At 36.4% G+C, this 23,203-nt stretch overlaps 1 protein-coding gene across 2 annotated transcripts in view; it reads left to right on the top strand.

Moving 5' to 3' along the window:
• flfl (serine/threonine-protein phosphatase 4 regulatory subunit 3 flfl) overlaps positions 1-22,505 on the top strand; it is a 76,258-nt gene extending 53,753 nt beyond the window's left edge. The window contains exons 13-17 of one of the 2 annotated variants that reach the window (XM_083137861.1): positions 1,470-1,639; positions 8,174-8,325; positions 15,680-15,864; positions 16,975-17,135; positions 19,887-22,505. In XM_083137861.1, the coding sequence (XP_082993987.1) occupies positions 1,470-1,639; positions 8,174-8,325; positions 15,680-15,864; positions 16,975-17,135; positions 19,887-19,982 (764 nt within the window). In that variant the 3' untranslated portion in view covers positions 19,983-22,505. The remainder of the gene's footprint in view (positions 1-1,469; positions 1,640-8,173; positions 8,326-15,679; positions 15,865-16,974; positions 17,136-19,886) is intronic. The other variant, XM_083137862.1, reaches the window with a different exon arrangement.
• Positions 22,506-23,203: the final 698 nt, after the last annotated feature.

Raw genomic sequence — 23,203 nt, 5'->3', positions numbered from 1 at the left:
TTTATTTTTGTAGACACCCTGTAATACAAACTTATTTTAAATACAGAGAAAGTAGTACTCACTTTTTCGTGCAACTGTTGTTTTCGTAGTTCTATTAATTTCAGTGGCCACTGCCTCCATCCAACGAGGTGTATTTACCACATCTCATTTCCCAAATATGAAAACTTATTTTATTTTGTAAATTGTTACTTGGAGCCTTGAATTAATTTTTTTGGAAATATAACTGGAAATCTTCTTGAATCTTTGTCATCCTGTTAAAGAATTTGTTGGAGTATAAGTACACAAGCATCAATTTAGTGTAACATGTATTCTTAAGGCGAGGAGGAACAATTACGCACTAGTTGTGCATTTATTTCAATATCGTCGGATTGGGCACTGCAATTTAAAAAAGGGTTTAGTATGCAACTGAGTATGAATCTCTCTCCATGTTGCAAGTGGAAACTGTTTTTCAAGTTGATTAGTAAGCTAGACAGGATGTTCGAAAAATATGTTTAATAAGTATTTACAGAATCCCCTGTAGTCCTTATGGGAAATCGACTTCAACTTCAAGTTACTTCTAATCAAATTGGAGTTTCTACTTTACCTACTACTATGACATAGTTCAACGTGTCCTTTTCCGTCCATGTACTTTTCTACGTCATTGGATGTTTGATATTCCAAAGAAAACGAATAAAATAATGGTCCCATAAACCTAATGCATTTTCCCTTGCCTCATACGGCCGGTCATCCTGGCAGTGTTGTCAAACCTGATGTGCATAAATGAGCTACATTTCACCATTAATAGAGCTAAAGATTGTTTTCAAGGAGCTAGATTAACGAAGGCTGCATAAAGTGCCTCCTAGGGTAATTTTAGGTGTTGGAGGGGTGGGGGTGCTCCTATACCGTTAGCTTTAAAGTGATGGCAATTTATTCTTAGTTTTCACTGCCTAGATTTGGCAGCATCACCCATCTCAATAATCCAATGATGTTCATATGAAATCGGAAATAAAGGATTCCCAGATAATAATATTGTCATCATCACCTGGAGAGGAAAGAGGGGGTGTGGGTGATGCAGCGTACATATGAATATCACGTCATCATGTGCAAAATGTACACTCATGGCAAAGGTTGGTCTTTATGGACCAGAGCCAGTGGTGGCATCATGGTGGGGCAGAGGGCTCGTGCCACAGTTCACAGTCAAACGAGTGCGCGGAAGAGCCAGATCTGGCTCCAAAAGAGCAAAGTTGGCAACAATGATCGGCAGCTTCCCCAGCGAGTAAGACCTAGGAGAAATTTTCCCCCCTCGCCTTAAAACAAAATGCAGTGTACAAACATCAAGTTTTTAATTCGGCTATTATGGTAAAAGATTTGCGGTGTCTGGTTTGAGTAAGCTGAAAATTAATGCTTAGGTATGTGCATTAAGTAGTTTGTACTTCAGCATAAAGATAATATAACACTTGAAATTATAAATTCCTTAATTTTTTTTTCAGGTGCGTTGAGGTTTATGAGGAAAATAATTGCCTTGAAAGATGAGTTCTACAATAGGTACATCATAAAGGGTAATCTCTTTGCACCAGTGATAGATGCATTTGTCAGGAACAATGGAAGATACAATCTTCTAGATTCTGCTATTTTAGAAATGTTTGAGTTTATTAAATTGGTAAGTAATTTTTATGAATCTTTTTGGCAACCTAATAGTTTGGAAAAAGGCGGTGTTTACGTTGAATATATATATATATATATATATTCTGTGCAATTTTTTGATTGGATGCATTCTGCATGCAATATTCCATACTATCATTATAAATGGACCACCCGATATAATACAATGTAGTGCAATATTGGGCCATTGTGTTCATAGATACTGGGTGTTCCATAAATAATTGAGGGTTACAAAACTTTATTGCAAGTAAAGTATTGAATTTACGGTAATGAATCTTGTCAACTTGTGCATCACGGGTAACATTGTGCACATCAACATGGGGGCGAAACTCCATTTTTTTAAAAAAAAAAGTATTTTCAGGGGATTTCCCCCCTTTCCCCCTCCATATATATGCCGAAGGTGCATAAATTATATATCGTCTGAATCTGTGATTCATTCTGCGTACAACGGTATATAGTTCATATCTCCAGGGCAAATAGTCTCTGAGCTAAAGTCATTTCAAGGTACCGCTGCATTTTGAAGCTTGAATCAGTGGCATGCCGACCATTCCTTTTTGGGATGTACAACTCAAGTTACATTGGTCATATGATAATAATGCAAATATTTTTGTGTTCCTTACATGCCAGCGATAATTTCTATGTGCATTTTGAACTTTTCATATCCTTTTTTTCGGGGGGCAGGGGGGGGGGTGAAACCCCATTTTTTAAAAAAAAAGTATTTTCAGGGTATTTCCCCTCCTTCGCCCTCCATATATATGCCGAATTTGCATAAATTTCATATAGTCTGAATCTCTAGTTCATTCCGCGTACAACGGTATATCACTCATCTTTCTAGGGCAATTAGTCTCCGATCTACACTCATTTAATTGAAACTCTGCATTTTGCTCAAAATCGGCTCGGGACCGAGATGCTTACTTGTGAAAATGGCCTTGGGACCTAAAAGGTTAATGATAATAATTTTATTCAATATACAATAACCTGAGCTACTTGTTGTAACAGGTTTTTGCTTCCTATGTCTATGATTTATATGAACACCATTAGAAAAGTAGAATTTATCGTTTTATTACGTTAGTATTTGAAAAAATAAGTTTTGAATGCTTGTGATTACAAATAACTTCCTTATATCTATATGGAGATCAATATTCGTAAAAAAATGTTTATAAATGAGCAGTTTTTCAGCTTCACATATCTGCTTCACACAAACAGAGGCTCTATTTATTACCTCAGCATGCCAAGCAGAATGCGATTCACAAGCCTCTGTTGATACAAATCTAGCTGTGTTCCGAAGACTATCCAAATGGCATACACTGGCAATATTAGATTTTGTGATTCAATAAGAAATAAATAAATGTAATAGGGATGGCCTCTTATTTCCGAGAAATTGAAAATCTAAAATAATTTTTCGAAAATGAAAAGTGGAAGTACTAAATTTTTTTCAAAAAACAAAAAAAGCAAAAAATGATTATTTTTCAAACGATTTTTTTTGAAAAACTGAAAACTATTTTTTTTCTTTCGAAAAATGAAAAGCGATTTTGTTTAAAAACGATTTTTTTTTCGAAAATCCGAAAAACTAATAATTTAAAAAATTCATTTTCGAAAATCGAAAAACATTTTTTTCGAAAAGGCCATCATCCCTAGTTTTAATCTCTATCTTCAAGATAACAATTACCAGCCCCTGTGGCAGAGTGGTTAGGAAATTGTGCTATGATGCCCGGGGTATCGGGTTCGAATCCCAGCTTGGACATGGATATTTTTGAGTGCTTATTCATCAATTTCATCATATCATCACTCATCTCCATCTTCTCAAATATGCCAAAAGTGACACATAAAGCAAATCAATGAAGACATAATTATGACCTTGTAACTTTCTGTTGTATTTTTCTTGACTTGACATGTTTGTAAAGAATGATTTCAAATGTACACAGTGCTTAAGTTTTTAATAGTTTTCACTGATATTTAGCTCTTATGGATTAAAATAGTTATAATTTCGAACCAAGAAGAAGACATATTTGCAATATTAACAATAAAATAATTTGCTTTCATCAAAGTCACAAATATCATAAATATGAAAGTTAATTAAATTACAAATATGTTATTAGGTCCATCATAAAATTATTATAACTTTCAAGATGCACATTACAGATTTATGAAAGAAATATTTTATAAAAAAACTAAACGTTTCCAAATAATTTATATGATTCAGATCAAATTACATATTCCTTAAGTGTAATACATTTTTGACGTTGCTTGTGAGGCATGGTATCTTAAAGCAGCCTTAAATGTGCAAACCAAATTAAAAATCATACGAATTTCTATGTGACTACAGTTATTTATATCTAGTAGAAGAAAAGTATGTGCTTCTCTACTAGATCGCAGTTCATATCCAGGTACAAGAGTAAAATTTATGTCCAAACTGCCATTATGAGCACTGCTGAATGTAAACAATGGTATTTACAGTAGATACCACATTTTACATGAAATAGAATGTACGTGGCCATGCACAGTTTTAGTCGCATTTTTGATTGGCAACTTATTCATTCTCCTCATTCTTAGTCGGTGGTACATATTCCGGGTCATTATGTGAATCATATACACTTTCTAACTCGTTCTCATCTTTGCTGTTGCCTCAATACTCACAAACTTTCTGAGACATGTTGCAATTCAGTAACAGCAGTTTTGCCGCCATCTTTGCTACTTACCATACTTTACATGAAACAACTGGTAGATACCATAACTTTCAACACGTCTAGCTCTGTCATCTGTTGACGAAACAAAACCCTTCGAGTACGATTCGACTCCATTTACGATGGACTACGCGATGAACATTGTAACTCCAAAATGTCACTTACCATGTTTTACACCCGAGCCTTAAATTTAACGACAAAGTTAGCTAAAATTCTGAATTTTTCCACTGTCCGGTGAGTGTTTTCTTTCTCCTTCTTCGACTTTTATTTAGCTGTTTTGGCCCTCCTTGCTTTTATCCATAGATATATAACGTAGATGTATAACAACATTCAGTGGTAGCGATTAGCGGAGCGTGGGGGGCAGTTGCCCCACCACTTTTTGCCAATGTTGTCCCTGCACTATGCTAAACATTAACTACCAAGGGAAAGTAAACTCTCCTTACCCCACCCAGTTTTGGAACCAAACCGTCACCACTGTCAATGATAAACAACTCCGATGTGTTATTATGTACATGCAGTAATGTTGTAATTACAGAAGTGTTTATTTGTTCCACACGTTAAAACAATCAACATGCTAAGTTTTCGACTGAAATATCTATTTGTGGCACACTTCGAAGCAACCGACTTGCAAACCAACATTGCATTTCTTGCACTCTTTGCCAACATTTTTCTTGCAAACTCCACATTTTTTTTTCTTCCCTCTTCAGTACTTTGTTTGAAGTGTCCCAATAGACCTTTTTGATATTCTGCAGAACACATTTGGTTCCTTTAGGATAAGATGGCCTCCCTGGGATTTTGATGTCAGTTAAAGAGGTCAGCTGATGATACGCTTGAGCAATCATCTGACGGAAGGTGAGAAGTGGAATCTTGCCTTGAACTAATAAATACAATACGTGTCTGTTGACCACAGCTATGTCAATTGCGTTTGTTATCAAAGGAAAATACCACTTTTCCCCTCAAACGTTTGTGCGATATTTCCGAATGCACCAATCAAGCAGGGTCGACTCCGCCCATATGCTTGTTATGTTTAGAAATTGCTTTCGGTTAGGGAAGGGCCACATATTTCTTTCTTGGCTTTGACTATTTTTTCACTTGCGGAAATGAATGCAGTGATTGATGATTTGACTTCACTTTCACTATGCTGTTGCCTTTTCATGTGATAGCTAGGACCTCATTGCTAATGTCAAATCTAAAATCATGTGTACCACAAGGTTCGTTCTTCAGTGTTTTGTCTGTTTTTTACTGGCAACTTACTCATTAGATTGCTGCGAACAGTTCCCAATTGTTTCAATTGAAATAATGTTCATGTCTAACTAACTAACTCTCTAGCCTTCTTAAACCCGAAGGTTCATGGCTGCAGCAACACAGGCCTTCCATCTGTCCCTATCTTGATCTATCAAGATCTATATACTCTTTTCCATCCCTACCGATTTCCTTTAGGTTTATCTCAACGTTGTCCCTCCATCTTCGTCTTGGTCTTTCTACAGGTCTCTTACCATCAGGTTTCCCAACAAGAATCCTGTAAACTCCTCTTTTCTCTCCCTTTCATGCCACATGGCCTGCCCACCTAAGTCTTCTTGATTTAATCATTCTAATAATATCTGGACATGAATACAAATTATGTAGTTCTAAATTATGTAACCTTCTCCACTCACCTGTCTCCTCATCCCTTGTAGGTCCAAAGATTTTCAAATAAGATGTTCACGTCTGCTGGAGGAATTTCCACAATATCTATTGTACCACTATGTTCTTCATCTGAATCACTATCACTAACACCAAAGTCGGAGTCTTTCAAAAGATGTAAAGCTTGATTCAAGATCGGACACATATACATACTCATAGTTGCATCTAACACGATTCAAGCGAGAAACACCATTGTTGCATTTGTTGACTTATAGTGTGATTGCGCAATTCTATGGCTGTCTCTGGAGCAAGCGAATGAAAACAAGTCTCTGCTCATTGACGTAAGATGGCTTCACCAATGAAGACGTGAGAGGGAATGAGATTGGAGGGGAGAAAGGTGACTGCAGTTACCAGTCTTCGCAACAGCATGTACTTCTTTGTTCTGCCCACTAGGTTCCCCCCTCCTCTTGGCCTTGCTCCAGATATATATGGGACAGAATATAGCTGATTTTATGAGACTTCATTATGCTTACTGTGGGGAGGAATGTTCATGTTGCTAGGTAGTATTTTCTTGATTGAAATAAAAGACCAAAATCTTATTGTTACACAAAATTGAAATTTACGTCCACAGAAAAGTTTGTTTTTTTACATGGCGTCTCATATATACTTAAAGATCTTGATGAAGGTGATATATAGAAAGAATAAACATGCTATATTAAAAAAATCAAAATTAAAAACTTTATACAACTACATTTTAAAATTATTTTTAAGATGAGAAAAATTGACTGATGAAAATATTGCATTTTTGAACATAACTGTATCTATAAATATATTTAAAATTTATGTTTTAACTGTTTTTTTTGTTTTGTCATGCAAGAAAAATCTTCAATGATGTGTCCATAAGAAAAAAATTGTCAATATATTATTCTCAGTGAAGCAATATTTGTGATATCCCCAAATGGGGATCGTTAATGGGTTAAGTGTTGCCTAGCGGCAGGGATATGAACTCTCAGCTTAACAAAACATACACGCACAAACTGTTTGCGTTCCTCGATTGTTCTGGACTGGTTTCATTAACGTAAGTTTAATCGTTTACTTGCAAAAAAATTTCATAAATTATTTATGAAACACCCGGTATAAACAAAAATCTCCATACTTTTTTTAAAAAGTAGATGTCTAAATATGCAGCTTCTTTTGCATTGCAAATGCTTGGTTCATCTGGTAACATACATTTATTAAGGTTCTTCCAGAACCATTTGGAATTTTATATCGGATCGGTAGAATATCAGTGTCTGTACTTTATCGGTAAGGGCATGCATATTTAGTTTTTGACAAAAACACGAAATGTGAAATAACACATTCTAATGTTAATTTTTAATGTTTCTGAAAGATGTGAGGTGCATTTTACTACCCTGTTTTGTCACGAAATGAATGTGAAATAAACTGCAAAATGTGAAATAGACTCTTATACATGAAATTTAGAGTTTATTTACAGACAAGACACTTTCTGAAGTTTGAATTATCTTGTGAGTTATGCAATTCACGGAAAATTGATTAATTCTGCTGTAAATATTTGAGAAGCAAGAATGGGCTCCTGTATACAGGAATAAACTTAATACTCTGGTAACTACATAAATGTGCTATTAGAAGGGCTATGTTTATTAATGTAATAAGTGCAGTTTTTCAATCATATTTTGGATTATGTTCACAATTTTAAAACCAAAATGTAATTTTATGTATGGCTTTTGATCCGTTTTTTCACCGCTATAACACCGAAATTTTATTTTATTTACTGCTTTTGAACCCGACTGTTTTTGTACCGAAATTTTGCCTTTTTTATTTACCAAAAATATGTGCCTCTATTTATCAGTATCGGCCAAAATTTCATAGCAGTCCATCCCTACTTTTCATATTTGCAAACTCTAATTTGATGGTGTTTTTAGCAAATGCATCCATTGCTTTAATAATTGCACCTAAGAAAATATAGTGAAAACATTAAAAAGTGGTTCGGAATTTTTTTTGTAAAGACCTGAAAATAATAAAGTTGGTTTGGCCCAATGAGTCAAGATGAGAGTAAAAAACATGCACTCCTTGTCGGTACAGTGTAGATTTAGAAATAACTATATTTCCACATTTTTATTTATATAACAAATATATAATTAATAGTCTTCTGTTATATAATTGCCAGATTTTATTTGAAACCTTATTTTTTATTTTTATTTTAGGAGGACATCAAGTCCTTATGTACGCATGTAGTTGAGAACTTTAGCAAAGTCCTTGACGATGTTGAATATGTACAAACTTTCAAAGCATTGAAATTAAGGTATGACCAGCACCAGGACAAGTTAAAAGACAGAGAGCGGTCAACTTTGGACAGGTAAGCTATCTGCAGATTTTGTATTTCTTTATAAAGCCTACAGGAACTAAAGTATTGAATTTTGCCCTGTTTTAAAAAGTAGCAGCAGGATATAAAGAAAATAACTTTTTTTTTAATTGACAAAAGTGGTTTATGAAAAGTAATACTGTGTGTGGCGTAAAAAGGGGCTTTTTAAAATGCAATGAAACTAATAATATGTTTTATCAGACTAAAATACAAACACAGCAACTACAGTATTGCACACTGCCATTTGCAAAATATGCACAGTTACGCATGTTGAAAATTACATCAAATTTCATCTTTGAGACTTCGTCATTGTATGATCAAAATTGTCCATGGCACATTCCAACATGTGAATAGAAGTGCTTCAGTGCACTTCAAAGTTCTTCAGGCACATGCCTGATTGCATTGGCTGGTGGAATAAGATCATGTCTCCTGAGCTGTTCTTGTCTCGCAGCGGCAATGGAGTCGCCATTTTTATAAAACAACCTCACAACTACAGTACGTTGAGCTCTGCTCCAGCGATCCATATCTGTAAATGGCGTACATTGGTGATGCAAGTGACGGACATTAAGTGTTGCCAATGCCATTACAGAAACTCTCCCAACAAAACCAAATAAACCCATTTTTATGTCACACCCTGTACATTAAATCCCCCATCGGACAGATTCCACTTGAAATGATGATTCACAAATAAAAAGGAAGGTACAAATAACAAATCATTACCTTGATTGAAAACATGTATAAAGTGACCTTAGATCTTTTATGTATAGAGGTATATTCTACTTTTCTTGAATTCTTTGTAACTTTTGTTACATTTGTTGAATTTTATAATACAAAAATTTCTATTGGGTCTTTCACTATACAAGTTTCTCCATGTAGCAAACTTTTTATTTCATAATATACCCATGAAAACTACATGTATCTGGGTGGGTATATTTGCTACTGTTCCACATAATTTTCACCAACGTTTAAACCTTTGTTCCAATTTCCGATTCAGGCCCTTTAATATATGGATGGGGATGGGGCAGCCATTCCCACCTTAATTCTGCAATTTTGTCCTGTGTTAGTGCAGCCAAGTAAGGGTGGGTGTTTTCATTGAGCAGAATGGTACCAGCTGAGTTGGCCAGGTTGCTTGCATTGAATTGCTGATTTCCAGTTTGCCAGGGTGTGAGAATACCCAGGGACATCATTTGATGTTCAAGAAAGCCAATGAGCAGAATGCCCCTGGTATCCCAGAACACTGTCACAGATACCTTACTTCCAGATGGTCTTGCTTTGAATGATACTAATGGATGATTTTGTGATTTCAAGGGAAATTCCAACACACTTGACACATCACAAACCTTGATTCTTCTTTCTGTTCCTTGGATCAGTTCGTTCACGTTTCAGCACTAGTGGAAGTGGAGGGACAACCAGATGAAATGTCAAAAATATTTACTCTACTTTCTGCAAACATGTTGAACCACGTTCTCACCATTTGCATTTGCATAATTAGGAATTATATGCAGCAACGAGTTTCCTGTGAATATTACTGGATATTTCTAATAGCTTGAGCCCCATTTTTCCCAAAGGTGCTTACGTTGCTGCACCTGCACCTTCCAGTCAATGGGAAAAGTGAGGACTATTACTTGTAGAGGATATGTGGTGTTAGATAATCATGTGCATGTTATTACTCATATATTTTTGTAACAAATTTACAGCATAAGGGAATTTATATATTGAACACCCTACATATAATTTTGTTAGAATGTCTAAATAATAAATAGGAAGCATTGGTAATACTGGTTACAGGGAAGAATACATTGTAGTTAGTGTTATATAGTTGAACCTGAGTTATACAGTGAAACCCCGATTTTACGTTCCTTCATTATACGTTTTCCCGCTTAATACGTTCATCCAGTCAGGCCCTGGCAAAAGGCCATGTTAAATAATAGGACATTCACCTCGATTTTACATTCGCTCTAACTCCCGTTTTAGAGCTTTGACGATATCTTAAAATTTGGCAGAAACCTGTTTGGTTGACTATGCGACTTCTCCCTCCTTTTTCTTGCTTTTGCAGCTGTTTTTCACAACGCAACTTTGAACTTCCAGATGTTAGGCTTTCGTGCGAGAGGAGGGAGCGAAGAGGCATGGTCAGTGGAAGGCAAGGGGGGGGGGGAGAGCAGGGTACAACTTACATTTGTCATACCTCCCTTGAGGGACAGGAAGGGAAAATGGCACTTCTTGCATTCGCCGTGAAGATGAAATGGACCAGTCTTTCTGCTGCAGGTTCAGACAACAAGTGCACTGTTGCCAAACCGATTCTCTCTAAGCACTGCCTTCCCTAGAGTTTGGACAAAATGTGTGACTGAGGTGTCTTTGCTCGCCCTTCCTCTCAACAAAAACACCCACATTTACTGAATCCTTCATAGTTGACGGGAACGAAAAAAAGAGGGGGGACTTGTTTGTAAAAACTTTTCCTTCCTTCTTGTTTGAAATGTTGAAAATGGAAAAAATTAAGGATTTGCCATACCGGATAACAACTGCACTTTTTCTTCAATGGAAATTCGTTTAGATTCCTAAGGAAATATGATTGGATGTAGTTCGATTATTCTTAATCTGAAGTTTTTTCACGAACGAACACTATATCTATTGGTTATCAGAATGAAGCTGAAAACGCACAAGCTAAACTGATCATTTTTTTCTATGGGCACATAGGGTGATATTTTACTCACTGATGAAAAAATATTTGTGTCAAATTAATTGTGTTGGGGGGGGGAGGAGAAGTTTTCTCTATGCATATTTCATGACTCGTATGTTGTAAAGTGATAGGGCCAGGAAAAATGAGTGAATAAACGAGGGGTGCGGCAATATTTTCTGAGAGCAGCCAAATTTAGTGCACATCTAAATGTCATTAAAATGCATATTTGGGCCAAAAAACAAGGGGCTGCCCAAGTGTGGTGCTGATCACATCACCTTCAAATTGGAAAAAATATAAGAGTATGTGAAGCAAAGGTGGCAGGAGCATGGTGCTGATCACACCATCTCTCACATCCCCCCCCCCACATATATATATATATATATATATATATGTGTCACGGCATGGTGCAAAGTGCATGGGAAACTTTACCTTCACCTTTAACTCATTTACAGGGGGGGGGGGTTGCTTTGTCATGCCCCCTATGGTATCATCACTAGTACTGTTGGGCAATATATCGTCCAGATTCAGCCGATATGAACTAGATGATATTTGGCGATATATATTGTGTTAGCAATATCTATCGTGTCGGCGATATATCGTCACAATGTTTGACGATATATACAGTGTCGGCAATATATATCGTGGAGACAATATATCGCCGATATCACGATACGGAAAGAATATAGTATTGTCTCGTCTGTGACTATATTTTCTTGACGATATATCGCGATATCAAATTTCTGATATCGTCCATCCCTAATCACTAGTCTTGTAATTACTGGAAAGTGCCAAGTATTTCTGCCCAGATTTTCTTGCTACTGTTGAAGTGAGTACCCTTACATGAGACAACTTAACCAATTAACATAAAGGCGAAAAGACTTTCCTCTGGCATCTAAAATTACGCAGTTGCTCTTCAACCTGAATACGTGCATTCAACGAATACTGAAAGTTAAAAAAAAGATGCCCATCTTCCCCAACATGAGCTCATTACTCGGGCACTTTGCAGAGCTATGCAGTAATTGAAGGATTCAGCCCCTTTTTCATTTTTTAATGCCCCGCTTCGGAAATCTTGCTCATACGTATGTCTGAAGCATTGGCATGACAACATTGGAGAGCTTCAAGCAGTGATCCTTCTTTCTTTCTTCCTGCAACTTGGCCGGGAATAAGCACACTTCTGATAAGACTTGTAAATGTTTCGTTTCATGGCTCCAGAGCTGACTCATCCACTCTCAAGGGAGGAAAAAGAGCATTGTTTTAAATCTCCTCTCCGAAGGTTGTTTTGTTTTGATGATTTGGGAACACGAGTACCAGACACAAAGCGAGGAGTTAGAAAAAGAAAAGTTATTTTTTTCCCTTGTTCTGCCTTTGATAAACACCTTAAACACATGGAGCAGTGCAGGAAGGATATGCACTTGATGCTAAGAATAATATAATCGCCGCTTTTCTTGGGAACCATTCACGTGCTGAAAATAAATCATGCAATATTAAACATTGCAGGAAGACGAAAAAAGGAAGAAAAAAAAGGAAACATGTTATTTACGGGGAAACTATTGGTAAAAGGGGTGTTTGCCCTCCGCAAGACATTCTACTATAAAAAGTATACGTAACCCCATTCCCCCCTTCGAAAATTCTGCGCGGATCACTGATAATTTATTGCGACGTCTAAAAATGCGTAAGTTTGATAAAGCTTGTTTTGTTCACTTCATGCTGTTGGGCTGATCGGGACTGGATACATATGCAGCTCAAAGTGGAATCTGTACCATTCTGCACGTCTTCAGGACTGATTACAGTATATAAAGATGCTTGGCATCCAGCTATAAATGATCACCCCCTCCAATTACCCGGGACTTGTAAAAATAGCAACTAATTACCCTCCAATTACCTGCGACTTCTAAAAATAGCAAGTAATTACCAGTTTACAGAGTGAATGGAGATCTCACACGATCAGATGCATAAACTGAACCTAATAGGCGACAGTTACAAGCAGTCATCCACCGTTCCTACCCTCGAAAGTGGGTTCTGCTAATCCGTCATTGACTTTAACATCACGTCTTGCTTTTGTCCTTAGAATTTCATTATCATGCTTCTTTCCTGTTGTTAAATAATTGTTGATACAATATACCCCCTAAAAAGTTGATTGTGTAGTCATTTCTTACTGACACTTGAGTTTCACTCCTCCCTTATGCTTTCTTGCTTTTTACGTTTCCCGCATTTTAAGTTTTTTTTATTTATGGGCCCCTGAAAAACGTAAAATCGGGGTTTGTCTGTACGTATGTCAAGGTGAAGTGAAAATAATACATATAACTGAGAATTACTTATGAGATTTAGATACCATTATTAAAATACTGTACCTGTATTTATTTTGAGGAACAAGATATATGCAATACAAGTTATTTCTACCACAAAGGGGTAAATTAACGAGTCTAAAAGTGTGAGTCTTAAATGCACTACATTTGCCACTTTATTAGTGAACACTTTGATACTTAAATACTACAGTAAACACTATAGTTTTACATAGTTTTACTACCCAATTATAGTTTTATTGCCCAATTTTTAAAAAAAATCATCTAAAAAAGCATTTCTTAATTTCATAATGACTGCAAAGTGTGATATAAGCAATGCTTAAATCTGAAGCTTTTTCAATTTTAGTTTTGTGTGGATTAGCATCCATTTCCCACATAAATTTTACTTTCTGATCAAGCATATAACATTTCCTCTTTCTGTTCTCCATGACTGACCAGTACCAACTGAAAACTATCACTTCTGTGTCATTGTTGTAGCTTGCTTACGTACAAATCAACTGTATTTTATGAAAATTAGTATGTATAAATGCATTACATACAAATTAGGTTTAATTATATTTTGCCGGGACCTACAGTAAGTTATGTATAAAGCAGAATTTTACAGAACTGAGTTACGTGTAAAGCAGTCTCAACTGTATTTACATAAATAAACTAGAGGATAATTTCAACAAATTGTATATTTAACTGAACTACTTGTATTAAATTATGAGTCAAAATGTAACCTTAATTTTGTAATAAAAACCCAAATGCATGCAGTAGAAGCTTGTATTAAAGATACTTGCGTCACCAGGGTGCATGGAAACATGAGCCTGATGGGAAATATGATGTCGACAAATACCATTCAAGATGGCAGAAAATCCCTTTTCTTAAAAAGGGGTACACAACTGCATATAGCTCTTTAGTTATACTCTCTCTTAGCACAGTTATCATTTTCAATACTGAGCTGTATTGATACCTAACCTAGTTACTGACTGTCCAACATATTGTATGCTCGGTTATCATTAATACTCCACATATTGGCATGAAGTGAATATTTTTTTCTGAAATGTTCACCAAGTCTTTGTCATTTTGTCCATAATCTCTCGTAACAAGCAACATGTGTGCTAGTGCTTCTGTTCTCTTTTCAATCATACAGAAGCTGACACCTATTTACATATTTTCACAACAACAAAATTTTCCATAGTTTTAGTTATCTTGTACTTTTTGTAAGTTTTGAATGTTGAACAGTAAAATAAGAGGCACTAGAGTCCATTCAGCCTTAGCCTGTGGCTTTTCACACCAAAACTGCAGATCACATGGCAGTGCCATTTTATATTGCTACTGTCAAATTCAAGAAAGATAGTGCTGAATGCATACAAATATTGAAGTCTGCAATAAAACAAAACAGATACACCCTTGTGTGAAAAATCCTACATGGCACTTTGAAATTGCTTCTGCAGGCAATGTGAATACAGCAGGAACGTGGCTTAAATGACAGCACAGTTAACATTGAGCGCTATGTAATTATAACCATCATATATTTTATGTACAGTCTGTAGAAAATTTGCTAGTATTATGGAATCGTTAAAATACCCCTGATAAAATTACTGTAATTGATATTCCTTTTTGGTAAACAAGTCAGGACACAGCCAGAGTTGACTGCTGACAAAGCCTTAAGATTTGGCACACACAGGAGATGTACTATGTAGAACTTTCAGCGAAAACTGTGACCTCGTCCAAGAGTAATCTGCGTCTCTGGCATACCGTGCCATTTCTCTATCAACTGAGCTACCGAGCCAGACCTGGCTTCACCCGATTTCTCAACAGTGACCGAAAAATCAGGCAAAGCCAGTCCAGCTCTGTAGCTCATTGGTAGAGAATGGATCAGTATGCCAGAGATCCAGGTTTGAATCCTGGTTGAGCCTGAATTTTTGCTGAAATTTGTGCATGAGAAAGCCTTGCACCTAGAGAGAAATGCTTTCTACTCTTGACTGATCCAAGATGATACACTTTGGAGAAAGTGTAATAGAAAGTTCTTTATACCTTGAAGAAGATACCCGTGTTCGAGTCCTGGTCGTGCCTGAATTTTTCACTGAAATTTCTACGTGGTACATCTCCTGTGTGTGCCTAATTTAAAGAATGAATTTCTACATATTTCAGGAATATTTCACCCTTACCAAAAGAAATATGCAAAGTCATGAAAATCCTAGCTCAGGTTAAAACATATTGCTTTATTGAAACAAAGAAAAAATGTACATTGAGTGAAATCTAAGAATCGAGGAATGTAAAATAAGAGAGTAAGCTCTAATTGTTATATTTATTTTGTAAGTTGCATTTCAGGACTGTTTATAATGACTGACAATACTTATGCATAATTAATATACAACAGTTCAATATGTTCCAGCGTTCCTTCTATATTGAGGAATAGCCGGTATCGTCGGGACCAGAGACAGTTAGAGGAAGAGGAAGAAATTTGGTTCAATGAGGATGATGATTTTGATGATGGTGAAGCTGTAGTGCCTGCAACTAATGATCTCCTTGGGAAGAAGCTTGATTCTGACCTCGATTCTATTGGTATGTATTGGTTCAAGGCATACACATCTGTATCTTTAGCAGGTGGAATTTTTTACACACTAAACACTGTCCAGATGGAAGATTTTCAGTAATATGTTATTCAAATGTGCAGTGATGGGGAAGGAAGCAAAAATAAAAGGGAAACTGCATAGAAGGTTGAAGTGTGGGAAGGGAAATATAGTTATCCTCAATCTCAAGAAGTGCAGTTGTAAGAATAATTCAAATTTTAATCATTTGATGAGTCAGTATGGTCCAACCAAATCTGATAGCAACTGTATGAAAGTGGAATGTCAAAATATTACTTCTTGTGAAAGAAATTGTATGTAGTATATAATCATAATTGGAGTTCATGAAATTGTAGCAAATGGTTGGGAGGAAATAGATGAAAAGCAGTGAGGGGAACAAAATAACATCACTGCTTATTTGCCTTTGTCACACTAATGCATTCTGAAGTTAATCTATTCTTGTATCATGGCCTTGTAATTTCTCTTTCAATAGTGATAAATGCCAATAAAACTAAATGTGACCTATCAATTACTCATGATTCTATTTGTGGCATGAATGTGTATTCTTCACTTGGGCCTTTTCTACCTCTGAATAGCAACAGTAAGCTTTAATAACAAGGATGAAAGTGATCAATGTAATCACAGACACACATGGCCAGTCTGGAAATCAAACATACAACCTTCATAGTGAGAGCATGAGTAGCGTACTAAACCTGTCAACGTCTCCCTAATTTGTACAATGGCTAATGCTGCTTTGTAATGAAGATGTTTGATTCCTGGTTGAGACACATTGCACGTTGTTTCGAATCCCACTTTAAGCTGCTGACATAAAGTGGACTTAAAACCCTTGACACAGTTAACCAAATGTATTCCGTTTCCGAGGGTGCTTACAGAGGTAAGGGGTGAGTTGGAAACACTACTATTGGCAAGACCTACCCTACCAGGTGGAACTACATGATCTTAAATTTGGGGTTGTATAAACAGTCATTGTGGGTGATTCATTGTTTTGTGTGTATTCTTAATTTGTAACATCTGGAGTTCTCCAATGTATCTCAACAATGCAAAATATTACATGCATTTTTATTTGTTGATTTTTGTATTGCAGGTAAAATTATAGATAAGAAAGCAGATAGCAACAGTCCAAAGATGCTCAACAGTACTACTAAGGCAGGAATTCTCAACAATAACCTTTCAAATAATCCTTCTGTTGGTTCCCCTCCAAATCAAACAACTGGTGAAGTTAAATCAACTGGGTTATTTAAAAAGGTAGGTTGTGATAAAAAAAAAAAGTCTTATAAATAATGCTAAAGTAAATTTTCATCAGATGTAATAACAGTACCAATTTAGTTGTCCAGTAAGTATCACCATAGGAAGTAAATACGGAGAAACTAGTACTCACTTTTATCCGCGAAGCTGTTTTTTCTTCTTTTTCGATTAATTTCAGTGGCCACTGCCACCATCCTCGTTGGAACTTGCTGCGCTGTTGCTTGGCGTAGCAAGTTCCAACGAGGATGGTGGCAGTGGCCACTGAAATTAATCGAAAAAGAAGAAAAAACAGCTTCGCGGATAAAAGTGAGTACTAGTTTCTCCGTATTTATATACTACCGCGTGTCTCTTTTCCCAATCATGAATAGGAAGTAAGTTAAAAGCATTTCCAATTGTGCCACGTATCATCTAAGAATAGTTGTTGCTGCACCATCATTCTTTGACATGTACGCTTCTAAGTTCAGCAGTATTGTTCACCAAGGAAGGTGATATTTATTGATGCACGACAGTAGTATGAGTCATATGCAGAAAGTAATATCCTTTTGGTAATAAAAAAGAATGAAAGAAGTTAGTTGATCAAAACCTTTTTTACTTTGGAAGTACATATCTAGAGCTATTTTTCTACATAAACACCCACAGCATTGAGACACTTATCATACCAGGAGACAATATTTTGTATACCTTTGTCATGTATTTCTGCTCCCAGTCCATTGAGACATGCATTTACTGATTGGTGGAGGGAGCTCTTTGTTGTCATTGAAGTGCTTTCCTCCCCAAAACTCCTTCATAATAACCCTTGGCTCAACAGCCCATGAGGGTCAAGGCCTACCAACCAACTGCCAGCCTCGCTCCCACTTGTCGAGATGGGAAGTCATCCAACCAGTTATGGGGTGATATGTAGTCAGCAATACGTGGCAAGTAATACATAAAAAGAAAAGCTCACCCCTGATGCCCCTATCACACAGTCATTATTCTTATTACTTTTTAAGTGTAAAGTGAATATTCTTTAAAAAAAAAATCAAAGTGAAAGTTTGTTAGTGTTTTATGGCAACTCTCTCTGATCTGATCTCAGATTTCAAGAAATGAAACATTGAACCACACATTAGTATCTTAAATACGTGTTCCAGTTGCAGTGTGGAATGTGCGTAGAGTATGATTAATTTGGTGCAAGGTTGCTTGATTTAAATCTCAAGATTTACTTCTGTACATTATTTATTTTCTTTATTTTTAATCACTTGAAAAATAAAGAAAAGAAATAATGTACAAAAGTAATTTGTAGATATCAGAATCACCTTTGGTGACAGTACATTAATCATAATCATTCAATGGTGCTTACAAGGCTCTTAGATATTCTGTAACATTTTCAAAGGAAAAGCATGGGAACAATATTTATATAAGGAACATACAAATGGAAATACAGGGTGATTCTTTATGTAGTTTACAACTTCAATAAATTATAATTATTTATTGGAACCACATACAGACTTGGTTTATATGTCATTATGCAGCAAAACACTTCCAAGTTTTGACTCACGTAGTGTGTAGTTGCGGAGTTGATCACATGCAGCGCCACCGGTGTATCGTTGAAAATGGCGACTTTCACTGGTGCGGAAAGAGCTAAGTGCGTGTTCTGGTTCGAAGAAACCAAGTCGGGAACGAGTGTACAGCGAAAGTTTCGCACAGAATACGGCAAGGACCCGCCCAGCAGACCAACAGTGTACACCAGACATTTATCGAAACAGGTTGTTCTGTGTGACACACAAAGGCTCCAGGGCTTTCACCTGTGGCTGACGATGTGGTGGAAGCTGTTAGGGAGAGTTTTGTCCGCAGTCTCCAGATTACACTCCACTCGACTTTTTTTGTGGCGGTTTGTGAAAGATAGGGTGTACACCCCTCTCCTACCTCATAATCTTCATGAACTTCAAGATCGCATCACAATGGCCATCGCTAATGTTACCCCTGAAATTCTGGTTAATGTTTGGCAGGAAATTGACTTTCGTTGGGATGTGTCCAGGATGACCAACGGTGCACATATTGAACCATAACAGATTTCTAATAAAAAAACTTGAAGTGTTTTGCTGCATAATGACATATAAACCAAGTCTGTATGTGGTTCCAATAAATAATTATAAATTATTGAAGTTGTAAACTACATAAAGAATCACCCTTTATAATACATAAACTGTAAATATACTAAATTTCTGTTGCTTTAAAAGTCAATAATTTCCATAGGTAAAAAGTAGCAAGTATTTTGTGAAGAATAATATACAAAATACTAATCATGTTAAACTATAAATAGTGTCATTATCATTAAGCTTTAAATAAACATGGCAGCTGCTAATATTTTGCTATTATAAAAAATCGCCAATATTCAGCTACAAAGACTAAAAAATATTTTAAGTTATGATTACATAATACAGTGGAAACTCAATTTTATGTTTTTCAAGGGACCAAGCTGAAAGAACTTAAAATGCAGGAAAATGTAAAATCGAGGAAGATTTCATGACATTTTACTATGTTGGGACCATAAAGATTGAATGTATAATGTGGGAAAATGTAAAATCCGGGAACGTATAATCGGGGTTTCATTGTATATCCAAAATGTTTTATTTTTAATGGAAGAAAGTTACCGAAATTATTACACAGTTTTAATCACCTACTGTGATTTAAATGTAAAAAAATCATCAAAAATATTTTTTTAAATAAAAATCATGATTTTTATCCACCCTGATTTGATGTGTGTTTTTGCAGGCACTTGTGGACTACGAAGGCGATTCAGATGAAGAGGAGGAGGAGGAAGATGGCGAAGTTCTTGCTCCGACACCCAAACGAGCTAGACTATCATAGTCCTGGAACCAATTTTCGTGGATGATCTTTTAGCTTTCATCAGTCAGGCCCAAGGATTGTGGAAATCTTCTAATGCATATTGTGAAGACATAGTCAGTCTGTGGTGCAAGTATGGGTGTGTATGTTGTGTGAATGTCAAGCGTATGTGTGTTGGACTTGATGGTTTTTACAATGGCAGGACATATTTTTCTTTCTTTGCCCGTGTGATTAGGACCATTGAAAACTTTTGCAAGGAAAGTGGGACTTCTAGGAGATCTATGAGAGGGGAAAACAGATGTTTCTCCTTTTGGTTCTGTGTAAGTGGAAAATTCAAGACAGCTTTGCGTACTCCCTAGCTGATCATTTTTCCTCCACAATGTGGTCGGGAAATGTGAGTTGAAAAAAGAAAAATATCCAGACTGCCTATTCAGCACTGCCACTTGCTAGTGTTCACATATCACTCATCAATTTCACCAACAGCTAAGAAGTGAGTGAAGTTGTACGTTGTGCAGGTCAGGAATAAAAGTGCAAGAAAGTTTCCACATTCGCGGATGTCTTCTGGGTCTGCAGTAGGATTGGACTGATCCATGTGTTCTAGGGCACCTCTCATCACTTCATTTTATGAACCACTTATTAAAACAAAAGACTTGCGTGGTGAATGTGCTGACCAAGAAGGTCCTGCAGGCAGGAAGATCAATTGACGTTTGTCATGTGTGTCTGTGTGTGTGTGTGGATAGAAGTTGTGTGTGTGCATATTGCAGTGAGAAACTTTCTCGTGTTTTGCTAACGTGCAGTACCAGAGTATGGTAATTTAATTAAAATTTTCACATTGTTGAAGGAAAAATAATATGCGACCATTAATCAGCGTGCGTGTGTGTCATGTGTACGTTTGCATGTGTGTGCATGAGAGAGTAAGAGCAGGAGAAAGAAAAAGAAAGGAGTTGTGATGTAAATTTTTTTCTCTGTGGAGAATAGGCCAAAAGACTGGAGGATGTAAGCATGTCTAGACAAAATAGGCAACCTATTTAAAATAAAAGCTGGAAGATGATCAGGAGGTATATGTAATTTTGCTTATTGTGTGAAATACTGGCCGAAATAAACTCGTAGCTCTGGTAAATATTATTCGCAAGTTAAAGTGGCAGCGAACAAGTCCTAGATGGCTATTATACCAGGGCTGTGACGAAAAAGTTAACTGTAAAAACAAAAAAGAGAGAGTCTGTATCCCTATGGACTTAGGTTTGTATAGTAAACTCAGTAATTAGGGCGATGGGTTTGTACTGTAGAAGTTGTAGAAATTTTTGCTGTCTTGAACATTTTGTTGAAGAAAATTGTATAGAAGAAAAGGAAAGATATCCTTTGGATATTTTGACTTGTTCCTAAATTAATGTTGTGTATTTCTGTCTCTGGTAGGTAGAGGGCTTGTCCTCTGGCTATGCCACTGTTTCAGTATTGTTGATTTCAGAAAGTGTGACAGAAAGAGTCTGATGGGCAAAACAGAATGGACTTGGTAAAAAAAAAAAAAGATATTTTACGTTTTCTTTATTTGTGATACAACAGAATTTTATTAACTTGTGTTCACGAACTCTTACATTTTAAACAAAGTATGATACGAGGGCATAAACAAAAAGCATGTTGAAATACAAGAAGCATTCAGGATAGTATAGTTTTTATTCTAATTACATTGAGGGCCAAATTTTTTGTATATTCCTTATCCCAAGGTAACACTGTTGATGTTAATCAACAGATTATATCCTGTTCTTGCTCATCAGTTGCACAAAACAGCTATCCTTTCCTAGGAAAATATAAAAAAAGATAATAAAATAGGTACCATTGAAGTTTTCCTTGTTTGTCTTGATACAAAATGTCCTCATTGCCTGTTTTATTAAATATATTTGCATAACCTTATTCTTTCTGATATTGTGTACTGAATACATGTTGCCCCGATTATTGTACTCTGTGTATGTGTGTACTGCAAATTTCCCTTGCTTCTTGTTTGGCCTGTCTATTCTTTGTGGGCTGACTTAACCAATGTCTGTGCGAGGAACACAGAATATTAGCTGTCATAGTCTTATCATCATCATCACCATCATCAAAACTGTATAGGGAGTTACGGAAAGCTAAGTAACAAAATCTTTGCTATATGCTTTAATGAAGCAGCATTGAATGAACATTGCTGCTTGCAAGTACCTTTTCATGATTCTCATTGTTGCTGTAAGTTCTAATTTCACCTTTCCCACACTTTCATTGCAGTGTATGTAAACCCTTCCATAACTCCCTGTAACTTTATTGAGGGGGAAAAGTAACTCGGGGCTCAAATTTAGCTTGGATCACTCTTAATGAGCTACACGATCCAAGTTAAATTGGTTATTCGTACCCCTCGTCAATCATCATCATTTCTTCTAACAATTTATTGCCATTGCTAAAAAAATAAGAAAAAGGAAAAAAACAATAGAGAATATACATGTTTTGTAGATTCATCAAAAGGGAATTTTTAATTGTACATTGTAATCAAGTTATATTCCAGAATAAATGAAGTTTCATGTATTGTCTACTTTTCTCCACAGTCCTTAAGTTTTTAATGTCCTCTCTGAGTAGCATAGCTCACTTGGTACATATGAGGACAAATATATGGCATATTGGTTACTTTATCAGAACATGTCAATTGAAATGCAAATGCAGGAACACAAGACACTCAATTCGAAACGGGCATGAGTTAATTATCAGTTGAACGTAGCCAAGAAGCTTGAAATGTCCATTATGTTTTCTTTCCGTATACGTGACATTTGTCTTCCTCCACAAGATAACTTAAAGACAGCTGTGAACCATGCATTACCCCATGAAAAGAAATTTTGCTGGCCGTAGAGCTATTGCTTCATAGTTTAATTGGGTTGTATTAATAAAAATGAGTATGTGCTCATGAACAGGTACTCCTTCGGTAGCAGAATAGGTGCTTGTGAGCAGGTACTTCTCCTGTAGCAGAGTAGGTGCTCGTGAGCAGATACTCCTCTGGCAGCAGAGTAGGTGCTCCTGAGCAGACACTCTGGCAGCAGAGTAGGTGCTCATGAACAGGTACTCCTCTGGTAGCAGAGTAGGTCTTGTGAGCAGATACTTCTCCAGCAGCAGAGTAGGTGCTCGTGAGCAGATACTTCTCCAGCAGCAGAGTAGGTGCTCGTGAGCAGATACTCCTCGGGCAGCAGAGTAGGTGCTCGTGAGCAGATACTCCTCCGGCAGCAGAGTAGGTG

The sequence above is a fragment of the Lepisma saccharinum genome, chromosome 16 (assembly GCF_977018435.1).
Source record: "Lepisma saccharinum chromosome 16, izLepSacc3.1, whole genome shotgun sequence".
Lineage (NCBI taxonomy): Eukaryota > Metazoa > Arthropoda > Insecta > Zygentoma > Lepismatidae > Lepisma > Lepisma saccharinum.
Note: the sequence above shows the minus strand (reverse complement) of the source record. Positions and strands in the feature narration are given on the sequence as shown.